Source organism: Mastigoproctus giganteus, chromosome 3 (assembly GCF_048544385.1).
Source record: "Mastigoproctus giganteus isolate SK-2022 chromosome 3, ASM4854438v1, whole genome shotgun sequence".
NCBI classification, from domain to species: domain Eukaryota; kingdom Metazoa; phylum Arthropoda; class Arachnida; order Uropygi; family Thelyphonidae; genus Mastigoproctus; species Mastigoproctus giganteus.
Genome location: NC_143577.1, coordinates 28,674,449 through 28,693,187, shown reverse-complemented (window position 1 = coordinate 28,693,187; position 18,739 = coordinate 28,674,449). Strand labels below are relative to the sequence as shown.

Below are 18,739 nucleotides of genomic sequence, written 5' to 3'. Positions count from 1 at the left end.
AAATATCACAAAGGCATTCAAAATTGATTCTTTTAATGGAACATATGATAACAATGAAAATGTAGTGCAATTTCCATTATAAAAATGACCTTTTAGAGAGATAAATAGCTTAATTATATAGCGAAAATTTCAACTCCGAGATCTTGGAACGAATTACCAAAAAAAAAAAAAAAAAAAGTGTTATTGGGTTAACATTGCAATATTTTCACGACACCTCCATTTATTCTTACAGGATGCAAAATACGTTTCCACTATTGCAAAAACTTAGGTAAACTCGAATTTCTGTACATTGAGTATTATATAAGCCAGGGAGTGGCTGTATTAGTTTAGGCTATGCTTAAATAAAATATATATATTAATAACTCCATGTGGTATAAGAGTGGTTAATTATACATATCAATAATTCTTAATAGATAACAACCATATAACACCCTTCCCTAAGTATATTAGAATTTGTTTTTATTATTTTTCATTTCATTAATTTAAATTAATTTATTTTTGATATTATTATTATTTATTATCATTCTTAGATATATAGCATATACCAAATAATAATAAAAAAAAAAAGGTACAACTGACACTTTTGGGGAACCTCGTTATTACAAAATGTGAAAATTTAGGTCTCTTGAACTATGTATTAACGAGATTCGCTGCAGATTTTATATGCAGATAAAAGAATACAATTTTTTAAATTTATCTGATCATTAATTTAAACAAATTCACTTTTTCACTTTCAAATTATTATATTTTCTGTAAATCTGATGCCAACATAACAGAAGAAACCAGAACATTCAAAACAGAAAAGGAAGATTTTGTTTTATGATTGAAATACAAAAAGGTTTGTTTGTTTGTTCGTTCGTTTTTTTTAAATGCAAGTAATTCATTTATTCTGGAATCTCTAATAGTGGATATTAGAATCCCCCCCCCCCCAATTTGGGGGTTGGTTCTTCTATAGGAAATATTACTAAGCCATGTCTTCATAAAAATTGAACTATTCTATACCATATGTAACTTCAAAGGAAAATTTGTTTTTTATGGAAGAAAATACTGTAAGACTATGATTTTCAAATTTTAGTTTGCTGTTTCATGAAGTAGAAGGTACAGATCCCACTAAAGTACCAAAAAATTAATAAAATATATACAGTAAACCCTCGCTATTCGCGGTATCTGTATTCGCGGTTTCGCGATCGCTGATTTAATATAAAATGAAACCTAAAAAAAATGTGAATTTTAAAGCGCCGTGAATATTATCCGCCATAAAAAAACATGAGCGTGGCTAAAATTATCTTTCCGGTCAAAACAGCGCTCAGTGGGTGGGGGGAGAGGGGTAAAAAATCGCGAGCGTGGATGTTTTTCGCTAATCCTTGTTCAGTATGTGTTATGCGCTTGTAATGGAAATTTAGTTTGCATTTTAATTTTTAAAAAAATTTTCGAAAATTTCGAAACGCATTTTAATTTAAATGCTTATAAATTGAATAAATTTATCAATTTATAAATTGATATGCTTACAAAAGTGATAAATCTACCGTTTTGCAGTGTAAAACAGACTTTTTCGAGTGTGTTAACGGATGAAAGTGACTTTATTGTGGACAAGTTCTTTCTAACCCGTACAAAAATATGGCTACGAATAACAAGAGAAATGTGAAAATATCAAAGAAGGTGATGACATTAGCGAATAGAATTGAGTTATTAGATGAAATTTTTAATGGTGAAAGTGTCTCCTCAGTGGAAAAACATTATAAAATCAATGAGTCAACGGTACGATCGATCAAAAAATCTGAAGAAAAAATCCGCCGTAGAGTCCGTGAAAACGCGCTAATTGCTTCAAAAATTTGCTCTGTAACTCGTGATGTTAAATTAGAAAATGTGGAAAAGGCTTTAAATCTGTGGATAGAAGACCTGAAAATAAAATTCTGTTAAGTTCACTCATCATTCGTGAAAAGCCAAAACACCTTTATCAACACTTTAGCAAAACTAGTGATACCACTGGCAGGATAAGTTTTTTTTTTTTTTTTTTCTAGCAAAGCCGTTGGTTTGAAAGATTTGAAGATTTGTTCGAAATTTCTAATAAATATTACATTTAATATTAAATTGTTTTTATTTTCATTTCGATGCCATATGCCTGCATTTCACTATGTACTGTCAATGTATATATTCATATTATGAAGGTACATATAATACATACATAGACAAAATTTTAGACTAGTTTTTCTTATATATTTCATACTTTGGAATGGAACCCCTTTTTACTATGGAAGCCATAACTCAGTATTAAGTTTTCGGTATTCGCAGCATTTCTCAGGAACATAACCCCCGCAAATAGCGGGGGGTTTACTGTATATAAAACTGCCTTTGCAGTTGTTTCTGGATCTGTTTTGAATCCTACCTTTAAACCACGCGAGGGCAAACTATGGCCCGCAGGTGGTCCGCCACACATTTTTGTGCAGCCCACGAGCTTTTGCAATATTTTCGAAAAAAGTTTACTTATTTTATGCCTTTTGCAACGCCTTTTTGAAAAATAAATTTGTATATGTAATTTATTATAGAATTTGTCGACTTGTAAATTGTTTTATCATCTCTGTATTCTTCAAATTGAGATAGAATTTGAAATTGTGCGCGAACCGGAGCGGGCGCTTTTATAACGGTAAAATTTGCGATTATAAACTAACCGCGCGAAACTACAGTAACAGACAACCGGTGATGACGACAACGGATTTGCTGCAGTGGCAGAGTAATAGGATAGGACTGCTGACCAGCCGCAGTTCCAAACTGTTTTCTCTGACGGTCATCCCGCAGTTAGTTTTTTTGTGTTATCTTCGGTTATCGTCTTGGTACCAGTAGCAATAAATATAATATTTACACCCTTTTAAAAATGAATAAAAAACATGGAATAAAAAAAATTCAACATGGGCATCGTGTCTTCAATGAAGAGTGGAACACAAAATATTTTTTTGCTAACACAAATAACGAGACTATTTGTCTCATCTGCAGGGAGAGTGTCTCAGTGTTGAAAGAGTACAATATTAAAAGACATTTCACTACTAAACATTCCGAATATGGTGCCAATTTAATTCCGGAAGCAAGAAAAAAAACTGCTGATGGATTGATTCAAAATGTATCTAGACAACAAAATGTGTTTACGCGGGTAACTAAGGAACAAGAAGCTACTGTAGAGGCAAGTTTTGTTATTTCTCATATAATTGCAAAAACCAACAAGCCATTTTCTGATGGAGATTATATTAAAGAATGTACGACTGAAGCTTGTGGAATTATATGTCCTGACATTAAACATAAATTTGAGTATATAAGTTTATCTCGGCGAACCGTAGTAAGAAGAATTGAATGTATCGATACAAATTTGAACGAGCAATTATTATCAATAATAGAATCCATAACATGGTACTCGATAGCTCTCGACGAAAGTAACGACCAAAAGAATACCGCGCAGTTATTAATTTTCATGGTAGATGTACCTCTAATATACACTACAATATACAATATACTCAAAGAGGTAACTACCATCAGGGGTAAAGGGAAGGGTTGTTGCTTTCGTAAAGGAGACTACGATGGTCTGAGACAGTATTTAAATTCTATACAGTGGGACCAACTGATGATGTTACCAACAGCAAATTCAAAATGGGAAGCATTCAAAGAACTTATCTTGGAAGCTACTAGGCTTTACATATCAACTAAGAAATATTGTTCAGGGTTTAGGCCTAAATGGATGTCAGATGAACTAATGAGACATATGGCAGAGAAGAAAAATGCATGGGATACATATAAATTAACATGTGACACAGAAGCCTATGATAGATATAAGCTGATCTGTAACCAAGTTACAAAGGAGATTAGGCAGGCGAAGGCAGATTACGAGAAACCTTTGGCAGAGGATGTAAAGAAAAACAGCAAGGAGTTCTTTACTTATGTAAACTCTAGAAGGAAGGGGATGAATCAGATTGGTCCACTTGATATCGATGGTTCAACTGTTGATAGTCCTGCTCAGGGAGCTAAATAACTAAATGAATATTTTGCATCAACATTCACACATGAGAAGTTATTCAGCGATGTGAATGCCAGAGGTGTATTCAAATCTGGCAGTAAGCTAGATAATCTTGTATTAACTGAGAGTAAAGTGGAGTAGAAATTGTTGAAGATAAACACAAGAAAGGCACCTGGGGTGGATGGGATCTATCCAGTTATATTAAAGGAGGCAGCAAAGGAAGTAAGCAAACCCTTAGCCATAATTATGAGAGCTTCCTTGGACTCATGGGAGGTACCTATAGACTGGAGATGTGCAAATGTGACCCCAATTCACAAAGGAGGATCAAAGGCTGACACAAGTAATTATAGACCTGCGAATTTAACTTCTGTTCCAGGAAAATTAATGGAGGCACTGGTTAAAGAAGCACTGCAGGATCATCTAGACAAGACTTCAGTTATAGCTCGGACACAGCATGGTTTTGTTAAGGGAAAGTCTTGCCTGACCAATTTGAGTGGATACTATGATGCAGTCACAAAAGAACTGGATGCAGGGAATAACTTTGATATTATATATTTGGATCTTAGAAAGGCTTTTGATACTGTTGCACATGGAAGACTACTGCACAAATTGGAGCAGTGTGGCATTGGAGGCAAATTGCTGCTATGGATAAAGGGATGGTTGAGGGGAAGAAGACAGAGAGTGGTAATCAATGGACACTGCTCATTGTGGACAAATGTTATTAGTAGAGTCCCTCAGGGTTCATTATTGTTTTCTGTATTTATAAATGATATTGATGATGGTATATCAAGCTTAAAGTCCATGTTTGCAGACTATACGAAGGTTGGCAGGGTTGTTTAAGGACACTACTGATGCTAAGCTGCTACAACAGGATCTGGAAAGATTGAGCAGATGGGCTGAGAGGTGGCAAATGAAGTTTAACATTGACAAATGTAAAGTACTACATATGCGAAACAGCAATCCCAGAGCAATGTATCAATTCTGTGGTACTACACTGACAGTGGTAGAGAATGAAAAGGACCTGGGGGTAATTGTGGAAGCAGATATGAAGTTCTCTGAGCAGTGCAGACAGGCTGCAAGAGTAGCTCATTGTGTCTTGTCAATGATATACAGGAATTTTTCCAGCAGGGATAAGGAGGTGATTATTCCCTTGTATAAATAAGGCAATGGTCAGGCCACACCTTGAGTACTGTATACAGGTCTGGAGGCCTCATTTCAAGGATGCAGAGCTGTTAGAATGAGTACAGAGAAGGGCAACAAGATAAATGAATGGAACAAAGGGTTGCTCTTATGAAGAAAGGCTTAAGTTTTGCAAATTACAGTGTCTGGAGACTAGGCACTGGCGAGGTGATCTGATAGAGGTGTATAAATCCTTGAATGGTTTGAGCATGCTCAATGCCAATGGGATGCTGCCTCTTGCTCAGAATAATCACTTGAGAGGGCATAAATTGAGACTGAGGAAAGACAGATGTAGGATAGATGTGCGGAAATTTGCCTTTAGGCAGTGGGTAGTTGGTTGGCGGAACAGACTTCCCTCCCTTGTTGTGGAAATTGATAGCCTAAATAAATTTAAGGCTCAGCTGGACAGGTATTTCGAACGAACGGCGGGGTGAAATGGAAGTGTCTTTTTTTTTTTTTTTTTTTTGGCTGATGCTGCATAAGCTTGCTTTCTTGCATCATATGCCTCTACTAATGCTAATGCTAAATGATTTGCCGTAGACATCGTGAAGAATACCATCCAGACCGTATGGTGTCTACAGTGAAATTCCCTATCAGCCAAATGATATGGAGGTGCATTTCATATCGCGGAGTAGGTCATTGCATGGTGCAGTAGATCTGATACAAAATTCAGGTACACCCTGGATGACATTCCACCAGTATCAATGAATCCAGTCCATGCCAACAAAACTATATTCCCTATACCAAGATGCCACCTCCAGATGCTTTGGTTGTTTTAACAAAGCAAACAGAGACATTCCCAGCACCACTGCAAGCAGATTTTTCTGTTCTGAAACAAGTGGCTTCCAAATAGGCAGGTGACTGCTAATACCAATTTCTTCAATTCCCTGCACATGGCATAGGCTGAAATAGGGCAGTTCTGGGCTTGGTTGAATTCAGATATTTGCTGCACACTGAATGTCTTATTTTTCCACACAGTCCACCTAAGAGCACAATGGCTTCACTTGAAGTTTTGTTCTTCTGCCACATTTATGCCTTTAAGATGTGGAAGAAATGCTAGCTTTCCAGTCATTTAAAACCTTTAAGATGGATACTTTTGAGAAACAATTTATGTCTTTCAATTCTTGAATAGTGACTCCTGATAAACATCAACCACAATAAGCCACTTTTTAAAGTCCAATAGATCACACATTTTCCCAACTCTGGTTGCAGATTACTGTAGTTGAATAGCCTGTTCAGTCTTTATACTCAGTGATGCAACGTGTCATCACCTTCCATCAATTTTCTATGCATCTATTTGCATTTCTTCTGTCTGTAACTGTCTTAATACATAGGTTCAGTTTTTTTTTTTTTTTTCGGCTAGTGTGTGTAGTTACTTTTTAACACTATGCAAACTGTGATCAACTTAAGTTTCCCCTCTAAAAGAATTTCAAGGAGTAGAACCAAGAAATGCGGAAAGTTGAATTTGTTTTTATGTAAAGGTTGAAGATCATGGAGTGGCTTGAGAAATAAGAATCACAATGCAGTGAGGAAAATATTTAATACTGGTTCACTGGAAGATTGAAGTCTCTGTCAGTAACTGACTGAGCAAAGGCAGATTGTCATGAGATAAAATTAGAACAGTACTTCGTATATGAAAGTTAAACAGTATTTAGTATTATTTTATTGCAGGATAGAAACAAAGTAATTCATATCATATTGGTATATTTTATAGTGGCTTATGATGTGCAGTAGGATACAAAATTTGGATAACCAGCAAGTCCAAAAAACCTCGAAGACAAATCCTCAGTTATATAATATAACTGAACTTCTATTACTATACTATTTCATAATTTACTGTTTAAGCTGATAATATCAGTTTTATATTAAACATTTTATGGAGGAACGACAGTTGAACAAACTTACTGGTAAATTCAGCTGCACAGCATCCACGGGCTGATGAAAGGGCCATGCAAAATTGTGTTTCCATATTGCCTTCAAGACTCTACAAAGATACTGAAGTTGATTTGTATTGCGATGAGGTTTTCCAGGATAAGGGATGTAAGCTGGCTGAACAACACCATTTACAGGTTGATACCTTTCCTGATGTACACTTGCCATATCACCAGGTGCATTCTGTTGAAAAACAAATAAGATTTTATATTAACAAATTATATAATCTTAACACACTTAGACATCATGAAAGAATATATTTAGGCAAAAAAATCAAAAATTAATGAACAATTTGTAGGTCTTTAGGTAACAAAGAATACCTTGAATGAAAAATAAATATTACTTTCTCCATGTATAATAAAATCAAAGGAATTTTTTACCACAGTAGTGTCAACATTCACAAAAAAAAAAAAAAATCCTTCAAACAAGTAACATTCACAAAAATATTTTTAAATATAAATATTAAAAGCAAATAGCCTTAAATATTTAGCAGCGTCTTGTTAACCGCTAACCTCTGACTTCTGCTGAATTTAATGAAGTTCTAAGTAAAAGGAATAAAATACACCTGCTAAGCCATGCACAACTTATACAGCTTATCAGGCCAAAAAATAAATGTTGAAAAATATAAGCATATCTGCAGGAAACTACAACTAGAAGTTTGTCTATAATTCTAGGTATTAAGAGAAAATAAATAATAATTTTCCATTCATACTCTGACAGCCCAGGAGTTTACACTTCACTGTAATATTTTTCTTGCAGCCAAAATACCAGCACAACAGTTAACAAAGAGATGGGCCACACTTTTATTTTATTTTTAGGTAGCTCAAACGGGTCTTATACTAACAATGTGTCTGAATGAGTAAAGATGTGGATGCTACATGGTATAGTAGCATCAACATATATTAATCCAGGACCACAGCATGTCCTCAGGCTGAAATTACAAGTAAACAAATGGCACAAAACCTCCTGACTATTCAATAAAGAGAAGCTCTAAACATACTGAGCACTCTCATATTTATTATCAAACTATCTGAGGGACTAATAAAAACTTGAAATAAAATAAATAATTAAATAATAAATGAAATAAGACAAACGTTAGGAAGCAAAGAAGACTTGCTGGAAAACCAACAAATTCAGCAATTTTTAGATTATAATACATATCTATTGCCACAAAAAATGGATCACGGTGGAATTACTGAAAGAAAAAAGGATACCACATAATTCTTCACTCAACTAACTAATTAGTTTCCTAAATGATCATTCACCAAAGAATTTCTCTATACAAACAGGAAGCTCACTCTCAAATAACTCTGTCTTTTCTAAAATATTCACAAAAGAATAGAAGATATATTGGTATTAGCAGTGGTAAACAATGCAATCAATACAGCTTATACAAGAATAGTACATATGTCTCACTCCTAATAATTTGTCTAATTCATCCTTAAATTTATTTCCTGCAATTATCCTTTTACCATATAAATTTATTGTCCCATTATGAGCTTTTTCTGTGAATGAATAAAGATGCAAACAGAATTAATTTTCCTTCAATCCATTTAAGGTCCAATGATGTCACCTCGCGTGCTCAGTTTCTAAGCACTACAATTTTCAGAACTGAAAAATCATGTAACCTTTTTAATGATTAATCTTTTGTAATTCTGACTAATCACTCCCTTGTCTTTACCAACATTATCATTAGACCCCCATTAGCTGTCCTAGAAACCAGTCTGCACTGCTAAAAGAACTTCTATGTCAGACTACAGACTCTCTCTCTCTCTCTTCCCCCCCCCCACGTTCGGTGTGATACCACCTATTATGCCATGTTATTCTGGGATTACTGCAGCCAATTTACAGTACCATGCATTGACTTAGTTGTCATGTATCAATCGATGTGCCTGATTTTTTCAAGATCGTCTTGCAATGTGCCTTGATTTCTCTCATTGATCACCCTGGCCTGTAACATTTGCAAGCTTAGACAATGAGACTGATATGCCTTTATCAATAATATTAATAAATACTGAAAACAGAAAGTGGGCCACCAAAGGATAGAAAACTCTGAGAAACTCCATTAATAACAATAGGAGAGCAGTGCCCATTTATATCCACCATCTGCCTTCTATCACTCAACAATCCCTTTATCCATAGCAACGCTCTTTAATACAGTAGTCTTCATCATGCAGAAGTGTTAAAAGCATTATCAAATTTAAGTATATAATGTCAAAATTACTTTTTGCATCCACTTCGTTTCTTAATGAGATTGGTCGAACAAGATTCAAGCCTTCACAAATCCATGCTGTTTTTTTTTTTTTTTGTTTTGTTTTTTTTTTAGTTAGTTGTTGGCACATCGGCTTCTGTGGCCATAATGCACCTCCCAAGGTTTTTGCAGTACTGTGATCCAAGCCTGAGGCGGGATTCGAAACCACGACCTTTGGGTTGCCAGGAAGGCACTTTACCCACCCAGCTAGCCCGGTCAGCAATCCATGCTGTGATTGCCAAATAACTGCATTCCTGTCAAAGATGATCATGCATTATTTCTTTAATATTCATCTCCGCTATTTTCTCCAGAAGAGAAGTCAAGCTTACAGATTTGTAATTACTTACTTTGCCCTTTGATCCCAGTTTGTACACAAAAGAAACATTTGCACATCTACAATATGTAGAGAACTGTGAATCCAAGGATGTTTTGATAATTATGGCTATGGGTGTGCTTATCTCTTTTGCTGCACCTTTCAATATAATTGAATAGATTCTGTCAGCTTTGCGTACCTTATTTAGTATCAGTATTAATACAGACAAATGATGCAAAAAAGCAAGCTTATACAGCATCAGCCAAAAAACAGAAGGGAAAAAAAAAAAAAAAATCCTATTTCACTTATATATATATATATATATATATATATATATATATATATATATATATATATATATATATATATATTATTTCAAAAAAAAAATATATATATATATATATTTCTGCCCTACAAGCCTTGCACATTCTTTCCAGCACCAAATTGATTGGCAGGTCTCTCATCTTGTACTCCTTCCTATTTCCCAGAAATGATAGGAAGGAGTACAAGATGAGAGGCCTGCCAATCAATTTGGTGCTGGAAAGAATGTGCAAGGCTTGTAGGGCAGAAATATATATATATATATTTTTTTTCATTTTTACAGGATTAACTGCCGATGCTATCGAGATTGTGTTAAGTGGGTAGGAAATCTGCAACCAAGGGATGAGATATAGAGATAAAAGATTAACAGCCACAGTTAAGGTTAAGCGATTCATGTACTGTATCTAGTGTTGTCGTTGCTGTTTTGGTTTTTAGGAGCATTAGCAACTAAGGGCATATTGCTCCAGGGATATGCGGTGGTCATTCCCTGACCTCTCCGCATCCTCCATATTTGGTGGGCACGGGCTCGAACCCCCGGTCTAATCAAGAAGCATGTGCTACGCACTGCTGGAAAATGAGGCATTAGGTAATTCAAGGCATGCTGGGGGTTCTCGTGGTACAAGCAAATACATGAGCCATGTTGGGGTTACTGAGAGTAAAATAGATGCATGTATACTTGCGTGTACACTAATGCAAGGAGTATGGTAAACGAATATGAAGTACAGTGAAGTCGTCAAATGTAGACACTGTAGGGATATCAAAAACATGGTGTCACTCAAACATAAGGGATGGTGAATTTGAATGTGGACCATAACAATGTGCACAAACAATTTTATATATTATGTGCATCTTAGTTAAGAAGCACATAATTCATAAAGCAGTGCATCTAGCTGACATAGGTGGGCATAACAACGTTGAGTAGTTTGGTGTGACATAAGCACTGTGAAAACAAAAGTCAGAGTACAAGTGTGTAATAGACAATGATTGTGATAAGTTTTATGAACAACTACACAGACATACAGAGTGGTCCAATAAATCAGAATGTCTTATAATGAAGGATATTAACTTTCCAGATACTGCACCATGTGGGTTGGTCACTCACATAGTAGACAGACTTTCCTCAATTTACTGAATGACTGTTTTCTACACTGGCATGTTAGACAGGCAACAAAAAAGCAAATCTCTTGATCTCATTATCAGCAGCAACTCTTCATACATTCAGAATCTGCAAATAAAACAGGCATTAGGTGGCAGTGATCACAGTGCAGTGATGTGGTACTTACTTAAAGATGTAACTACTGTCAAGGGCAAAGAAAAAGGATTTTCCTCTTGTAGAGGTAACTACAGTGATAGTAGTAGTAGTGGCATGTGAAGCAAGAGAGCAAGCTTATGCAGCATCAGCAAAAAAAAAAAATAAAAAAATTTCACACATCCATTCCCTCTAAAAGTTTGTCCAGTTCCTCCTTGAATTTATTTAAGCTATCAAACTTCCACAGCAACAGATGGAAGTTTGTTCCAGCAATCAACTACCTGTTGGCTAAAGGAAAATTTCTGCACATCTACTCTACAACTGTCTTTCCTCAATTTGAATTTATGGCCCTCAGATTTTTAATCTGAGTAATAGGAAGAATCCCATCAGAATTGAGCCTTCTCAACCCATTAAGGCCTTACACACACACCTCAATCAGATCACTTCACAGGTGCCTAGTCTCCAGATGCAGCAATTAGCAGAACTTAAGCCTTTCTTGGTAAGAGGACCTCTACATTCCCCTCACCAATCTTGTTGCCCTTCTCTGAACTTGCTCAAGGAACTCTACATCCTTCCTAAAATAAGGCCTCCAGACCTGTATGCCATACTCAAGCCATGGAGTGACCATTGCCTTATACAAAGGGATAATCACCTCCTTTTTCTTACTAGCAAAATTCCTGTATATCAGGAGTGGCCTACTTAATTTGTGATGTGATCTACTTTTTTACTTCAAAATGTGCCATGATCTACCATCTGAAAAATTACATTGCACACGGTGCACAAATCAAGGGATGACTGTATATTTAAAATTCGTCGTGATCGACCAAAATTAAATCTGCGATCGACTCGTTGGCCACCCCTGCTGTATATCATTAACAATAACCCATGACATGCTCTGGCAGCCTGTCTGCACTGCTCAGAAAACTTCATTTTTGACTTCCAGGTCTTTTTCATTTTCTACCACCCAAAGTGTAGTACCATGCAGTTGGTACGTTTCTCTGGTCTCAGACAAAGGAGAAGAGCTGTGTTTCCATTGTTTGAACTGCTCCTTTTGCTCTGGCTGAAAGTGATGGACTCAGTTTTTAAATTCTATGTAGTGCAACTAATTGATGAAGCTACTAACAGCAAATTCCAAATGGGTAGCGTTCGGGGAGATAATCATAGAAACAAATAGGCTTTTTATGCCAATTAAGAGATACTCTTCAAGGCTTGGCCCTAAAAGGATGTCAGACAGATATACCGAAGAGACTCATGGCAGAAGAAAAATAGTTAGATTGCATATAAATTACCAGGTGATAGATGCCTGCAGAACATATAAACTAGTCTGCAAGCAAGTCACAAAAGAAGTCAGGCACACCAAGACAGTTATAAGAGGTCATTGGCAAAGAATGCAAATAAGATAAGCAGTAACACTAGAAGGAAGGGGCTGAATCATATTGGTCCATTAGATGTAATTTTTTCGGGATGACGTTGCCAAAAGTGTGCTAAATTCTTACAGGGAGCCGAATGATGTTGTGATAACTGAGAAGAGTGTAAAGTTGTTGAAGCTAAGCTAAACATAAAAAAGATACCTTGGGTAGGTATGATCAATTTAATTCAATTAAGGAAGGCTGTAAAAGATGTAAGCAAACCTTTAGCCATGATTATGAAAATCATCCTTGAATTCCGGTAAGATCCCTATGAACTGGAGATGTGCGAATGTATCCCTAATAAAAGGAAAAACAAAGGATGACATGAGTAATCGCAGACCTGTTAGCTTGGCATAGCAGGGAAAGTAACAGTCACTGGTTAAAGAAATAATGCATGCCATCTAGACAGGAATGCAGTTATTCTGCAGTCACAGCATGCATTTGTTAAGGAGAATTCTTGTCTAATCAGATTGGATGTCATTATGCAGTAACAAAGGAAATGGATAAAAAAAAAAAAATCATCAACTGTTCATCATCATACATTTAAATTTTAGAACAACTTTCAATACTGATGAACATAAAAAAATTGTGGCATTAAGGTCGAGTTACTGCTATGGATAAAGGGATTGATTGGCAGAGGGGGAGAAGCAGCATGATTATCAATGAGCACTGCTCTTCTTGGATTCCTGTTATTAGTGTAGTTCCCTAGGGTTATTTGTAGGCATGTTGTTGTTTTCAATAATTATTAATGATAGTGATAAAGGCATATCAGGCTTAAAGTCCAAAGGTTGCAGATGATACAAAGGTAGGCAGGGCAGTTAATCACAGTAATCAGGGTATGCTACTACAGCAAGATCTAGCAAATTTAGGCAGATGAGCTGAAGCGGCAACTGAAGTTTACTATTTACAAATGCAAGGTGCCCATGTGGGGAGCAGTAATCCCAGATTAAGGTACCAACTGTGTGGTACGAGACACCCAGGGCAGTTCAAAATGAAAAAGATCTATAGGTAATTATACAGTCAAATACAAAGTTCTTTATCAATGGCATACAGGAATTTTGCCAGGTAGGATAATTATCCCATTGTACAAGGCAATGGTTAGCACACATTTTGAGTACTACATACAACTCTTGAATGCCTCTTTCAAGAAGGATGTGGATTTGTTGGAATGTGAGCAGAGAAGAGTAATGAGATTAGTGAGGGGAAATAAATGGGCTTCAGTTCTGCAAATTGCATCATTTGGAAAGTAGGTACCAACGAGGAATTCTATTGTGATTGAGGTTTAAAGGTTTTAAATGGAATAACTAAGCTCATGCTGATGACATCCACCCTCTTGCTGAGATTATACATAAGGGGCCATAATTGAAATTGTGGAAGGATGGTTGCCTTCAACCAGTGTGCAGTTGACTGTTAGAACAAACTTTCATTGGTGTTGTGGAAGTGGGAAATGTTAATAATTCAAGGAAGAACTAGGCAGAGGTTTGCTTTTTTGCATAGTTTGCCACTCCTAATACTAAATACTTGTACCTCTTGTATCGTATAAAAAGCTTAGTAACTTCTAAGATTACTCCTCTGAATTCTTCTCATTTAAAATTTGCAGTGGCATCATCCATTGGTCCCATATAAAATTATTTAATAACTGTTTAAGACCACCATAATCACCTTAACAAAAGAAGTTCTTTACAAGTAGTTTCTTTAACAGACTACCATATCAGCATTTGAGATTCTTAATGCATGAGGAGTCAGTGCTGATAATCAGATTTGGAGTACTGCTTTCTCTTGTTGCCACTCTAACATACATCCAATAAATCCAGAAAATTTCTGTTAGTGTGTGAGTGACCAACTACAAATTCTAGTCAGTATCCCCCTTACAAGACATTTCTATCTACTGGTCCACTCTACCTGTTATGTTATTTGGTTTTTAGGAGCATTAGCAACTAAAGCCATATTGCTCCAGGAATATGTGGTGGTCATTTCCTGACCTTTCCGCATCCTCCGTATTTGGTGGTCACGGGCTTGAATCCCGGTCTGATCAAGAAGCGTGCACTCTACCTGTCTGCACAGTTGTTCATTATACTCATGACAGTCATTTGGCCTATAGCAAACTCCTACTCTCATTTCAACTTTTCCAGTGCTTATATCACACCAAACTGCCTGAACACTGTAATCGGATGCCCACATTATCTGGGTGTCCTGCCTAAGATTCTATGTGCTTATTAATCAAGAACATTAACCCCATCTCCTGTACACATTATACTCACCCTATCAAATTCCACATTATTTATATCTGAGTGGCACACCATGTTTCTGATATCCCTACTGTGTCAGCATTTGACGGCTTAACTAGTATTTCAAATTTGTAAACCATATTCCTAGCATTAGTGTACAAGTAAGCATACCTTATACCTGTGCCTGTTTCTGCCTAAAACAGCTCATATTAGCATTAGCATTAGTAGAGGCATGTGATGCAAGAAAGCAAGCTTTAGCATTAGCAGAGGCATATGATGCAAGAAAGCAAGCTTATTCAGCATCAGCCAAAAAAAAAAAAAAAAAAAAACACCCACTCCCATTTCACCCCTCCGTTCGTTCGAAATACCTGTCCAGTTTAGCTTTAAATTTGTTTAGGCTATCAACTTCAACAAGTGATGGAAGTCGGTTCCACCAACCAACCACCCGCTGGCCAAAGGCAAATTTCCGCACATCTATCCGACATCCGTCCTTCCTCAATTTGAATTTATGCCCTCTGAGGTGATTATTCTGAGAAAGATGAAGAATCCCATTGGCATTGAGCATGCTCAAACCATTCAAAGCCTTATACACCTCTATCAGATCACCTCGCCGGTGCCTAGTCGCCAAACTCTGTAATTTGCAAAACTTAAGCCTTTCTTCGTAAGAGCAACCCTTTGTTCCATTTACTAATCTTGTTGCCCTTCTCTGTACCCGTTCCAGCAGCTCTACATCCTTCTTGAAATGAGGCCTCCAGACCTGTATACAGTACTGAAGATGTGGCCTTACCATTGCCTTATACAAGGGAATAATCACCTCCTTATCCCTGCTAGAAAAATTCCTGTATATCATTGACAAGACACCATGAGCTACTCTTGCAGCTCGTCTGCACTGCTCAGAGAACTTCATATCTGCCTGCACAATTACCCCCAGGTCCTTTTCATTCTCCACCACTGTCAGTGTAGTACCGCAGAGTTGATACGTTGCTCTAGGGTTACTGTTTCCCATATGCAGCACTTTACATTTGTCGATGTTAAACCTCATTTGCCACCTCTCAGCCCATCTGTTCAACCTTTCCAGATCCTGTTGCAGCAGCATAGCGTCAGTATTGTCCTTAACGACCCTGCCAACCTTTGTATCATCTGCAAACTTGGACATTAAACTTGATATCCCATCATCAATATCATTCATAAATACAGAAAACAACAATGGACCCAACACTGAACCCTGAGGGACTCCACTAATAACATTAGTCCACGTTGAGCAGTGTCCATTGATTACCACTCTCTGTCTTCTGCCACTCAACCATCCCCTTATCCATAGCAGCAATTTGCCTCCAATGCCACACTGCTCCAATTTGTGCAGCAGTCTTATATTTGGGTTACGAATACATGGGCTGTGTTAGAGTTACTAACAGCAGAAACAGGTGCACATATGCTTGCTTATACACTAATGTTGAAAAATAACTGACATAAGATAAATATTCTTGTTGACACTAACCCGAAAATTTTAAAATCCAAAATATCTCAATTTTATTTCAGATTTTGATAGCTTTTGCCAACAAAAAGACATTAGCATTACTGGAGGCATATGATGCAAGAAAGCAAGCCTATGCAGCATCAGCTAAAAAAAAAAAAAAAACACTTCCATTTCACCCCTCCATTCGTTCGAAATACCTGTCCAGCTGAGCCTTAAATTTATTTAGGCTATCAGCTTCCACAACAAGGGATGGAAGTCTGTTCCACCAACCAACTACCCACTGCCTAAAGGCAAATTTCCGCACATCTCTCCTACATCTGTCTTTCCTCAGTCTCAATTTATGCCCTCTCAGGTGATTATTCTGAGCAAGAGGAAGAATCCCATCGGCATTGAGCACGCTCATACCACTAAAGGCTTTATACACCTCTATCAGATCACCTCGCCGGTACCTAGTCTCCAGACACTATAATTTGCAAAACTTAAGCCTTTTTTCATAAGAGGAAACCCTTTGTTCCATTCACTAATCTTGTTGCCCTTCTCTGTACTCGTTCCAGCAGCTCTACATCCTTCTTGAAATGAGGCCTCCAGACCTGTACACAGTAGTCAAGGTGTGGCCTGACCATTGCCTTATACAAGGGAATAATCACCTCCTTAACCCTGCTAGAAAAATTCCTGTATATCATTGACAAGGCACCATGAGCTACTTTTACAGCCCATCTGCACTGCTCAGAGAACTTCATATCTGCATGCACAATTACCCTCAGGTCCTTTTCATTCTCTACCACTGTCAGTGTAGTACCACAGAGTTGATACGTTGCTCTAGGGTTACTGTTTCCCATATGTAGTACTTTACATTTGTCAATGTTAAATTTCATTTGCCACCTCTCAGCCCATCTGCTCAACCTTTCCAGATCCTGTCGTAGCAGCATAGCATCAGTAGTGTCCTTAACAACCCTGCCAACCTTTGTATCGTCTGCAAACTTGGACATTAAGCTTGATATACCATCATCAATATCATTTATAAATACAGAAAACAATAATGGACCCAAAATGGAGACATGTCAACTCACTGGAGTTACTGTAAGTTTTCACTTCTGGAAAGTTTTCTTTCATTCACTCTAGTTTTTTCTGTTCTGCAAACAGTAAAACTGCAAAGAAACAGCATGTTTCTCTGCAGTAAAACTATTCACACGAAAACTGCAAAGAAACACTGTTTCTTTGCAGTTTTCAGCTACATTTTCTGAATGGTTGGTGTGGACAAGAATATTTATCACATTTTCATTCTCTCTAAAAACAAAGTCACTATAAAAGTTTGGTGTGTTACCAAATAGTATGGACTTTCGTCTCTAGCATTTCCTATAGCCAATATTTCTAAGCTATGCTAACTGATCCTAATAAAATTCCTGCATCAAAATTCACTGATATAAACAGAATTAGTGTATACCTTGAATAATAATAATAAAAAAAAACATGTTACTGTAAATCATGATATTCAACTTGAAAATACTTGTTGTTTTGAGGTCTTCAAAATGCATGAGTCTAGAGTAGTGTTTCCCAAACTGTGTTCTGCGGAACGCTAGTGTTCCGTGAAAAATCATAATTAATCTTTTTAAAAAATAATAAAATAAATAAATTTTGCATATTTGTAGCATACACCACATTTGTATCGTTATAATTTTTAACATTTTTTTTTAAAATTATTAATATGCCATCATAGACTAAAAATCAACCAGACCACAGAACACCTTATTTTGGCAGGTTTTTGCATAGAGAAGTATGCGTAGAGGTAAAGACATCTACAAAAAAATAGAAATGCAGTGATCTAAAATACCATTCGTATGTGATTTAGCCTGAAGTACATGGGTAGAAGGAGGGTGGGGAAGCGAACCGATAGCATAACTAAAGTCACTTCCTTGTACAAATTTTTTTGATAATTATCAGTATTTCAAAATATTATTATTAAAATAAATGACCATGGATTTGTGGTTGAAAAAAGGAACTTTAAAATGAGAAGCAAGTTTGTTTGTTTGTTGTTGGGTTTTACTGGTGCATTAGCAATAGAGAAGCAAGTTTGGCATAAAGGTCTTCTAAACAAGCTTCCATCTTATGATTTACCAACTGTTTTTAGTAATTGGTTATCCAGTTTTCTCTCTGATCGCTCACTGAGGGTGATGGTAGATGGCTCTCTGTCTTCTAACTTCTCCACTAATGCCGGTGTCCCCCAAGGTTCAGTTCTTTCCCCCACTCTTTTCCTCTTGTATAACAATGACCTTCTTCCATTGACTGGAAATCCTATCCATAGTTTTTCCGATGATAGCACATTGCATTCAACTTTCCGTTTTGAGAAATCTTGTCCTGCTCAATCAGCTTCAACTTCTCG

At 36.6% G+C, this 18,739-nt stretch overlaps 1 protein-coding gene across 11 annotated transcripts in view; it reads right to left on the bottom strand.

Moving 5' to 3' along the window:
* LOC150087831 (bromodomain-containing protein 2-like) overlaps window positions 1-18,739 on the bottom strand; it is a 676,121-nt gene that overhangs the window by 507,140 nt on the left and 150,242 nt on the right. For 10 of the 11 annotated variants that reach the window (XM_090369219.1, XM_090369215.1, XM_090369216.1 and 7 more), the window contains one exon: window positions 7,085-7,294. In XM_090369219.1, coding sequence (XP_090225345.1) covers window positions 7,085-7,294 — 210 coding nt within the window. Of the gene's footprint in view, window positions 1-7,084; window positions 7,295-12,876; window positions 12,952-18,739 lie in introns of all 11 variants that reach the window. The other variant, XM_090369220.1, reaches the window with a different exon arrangement.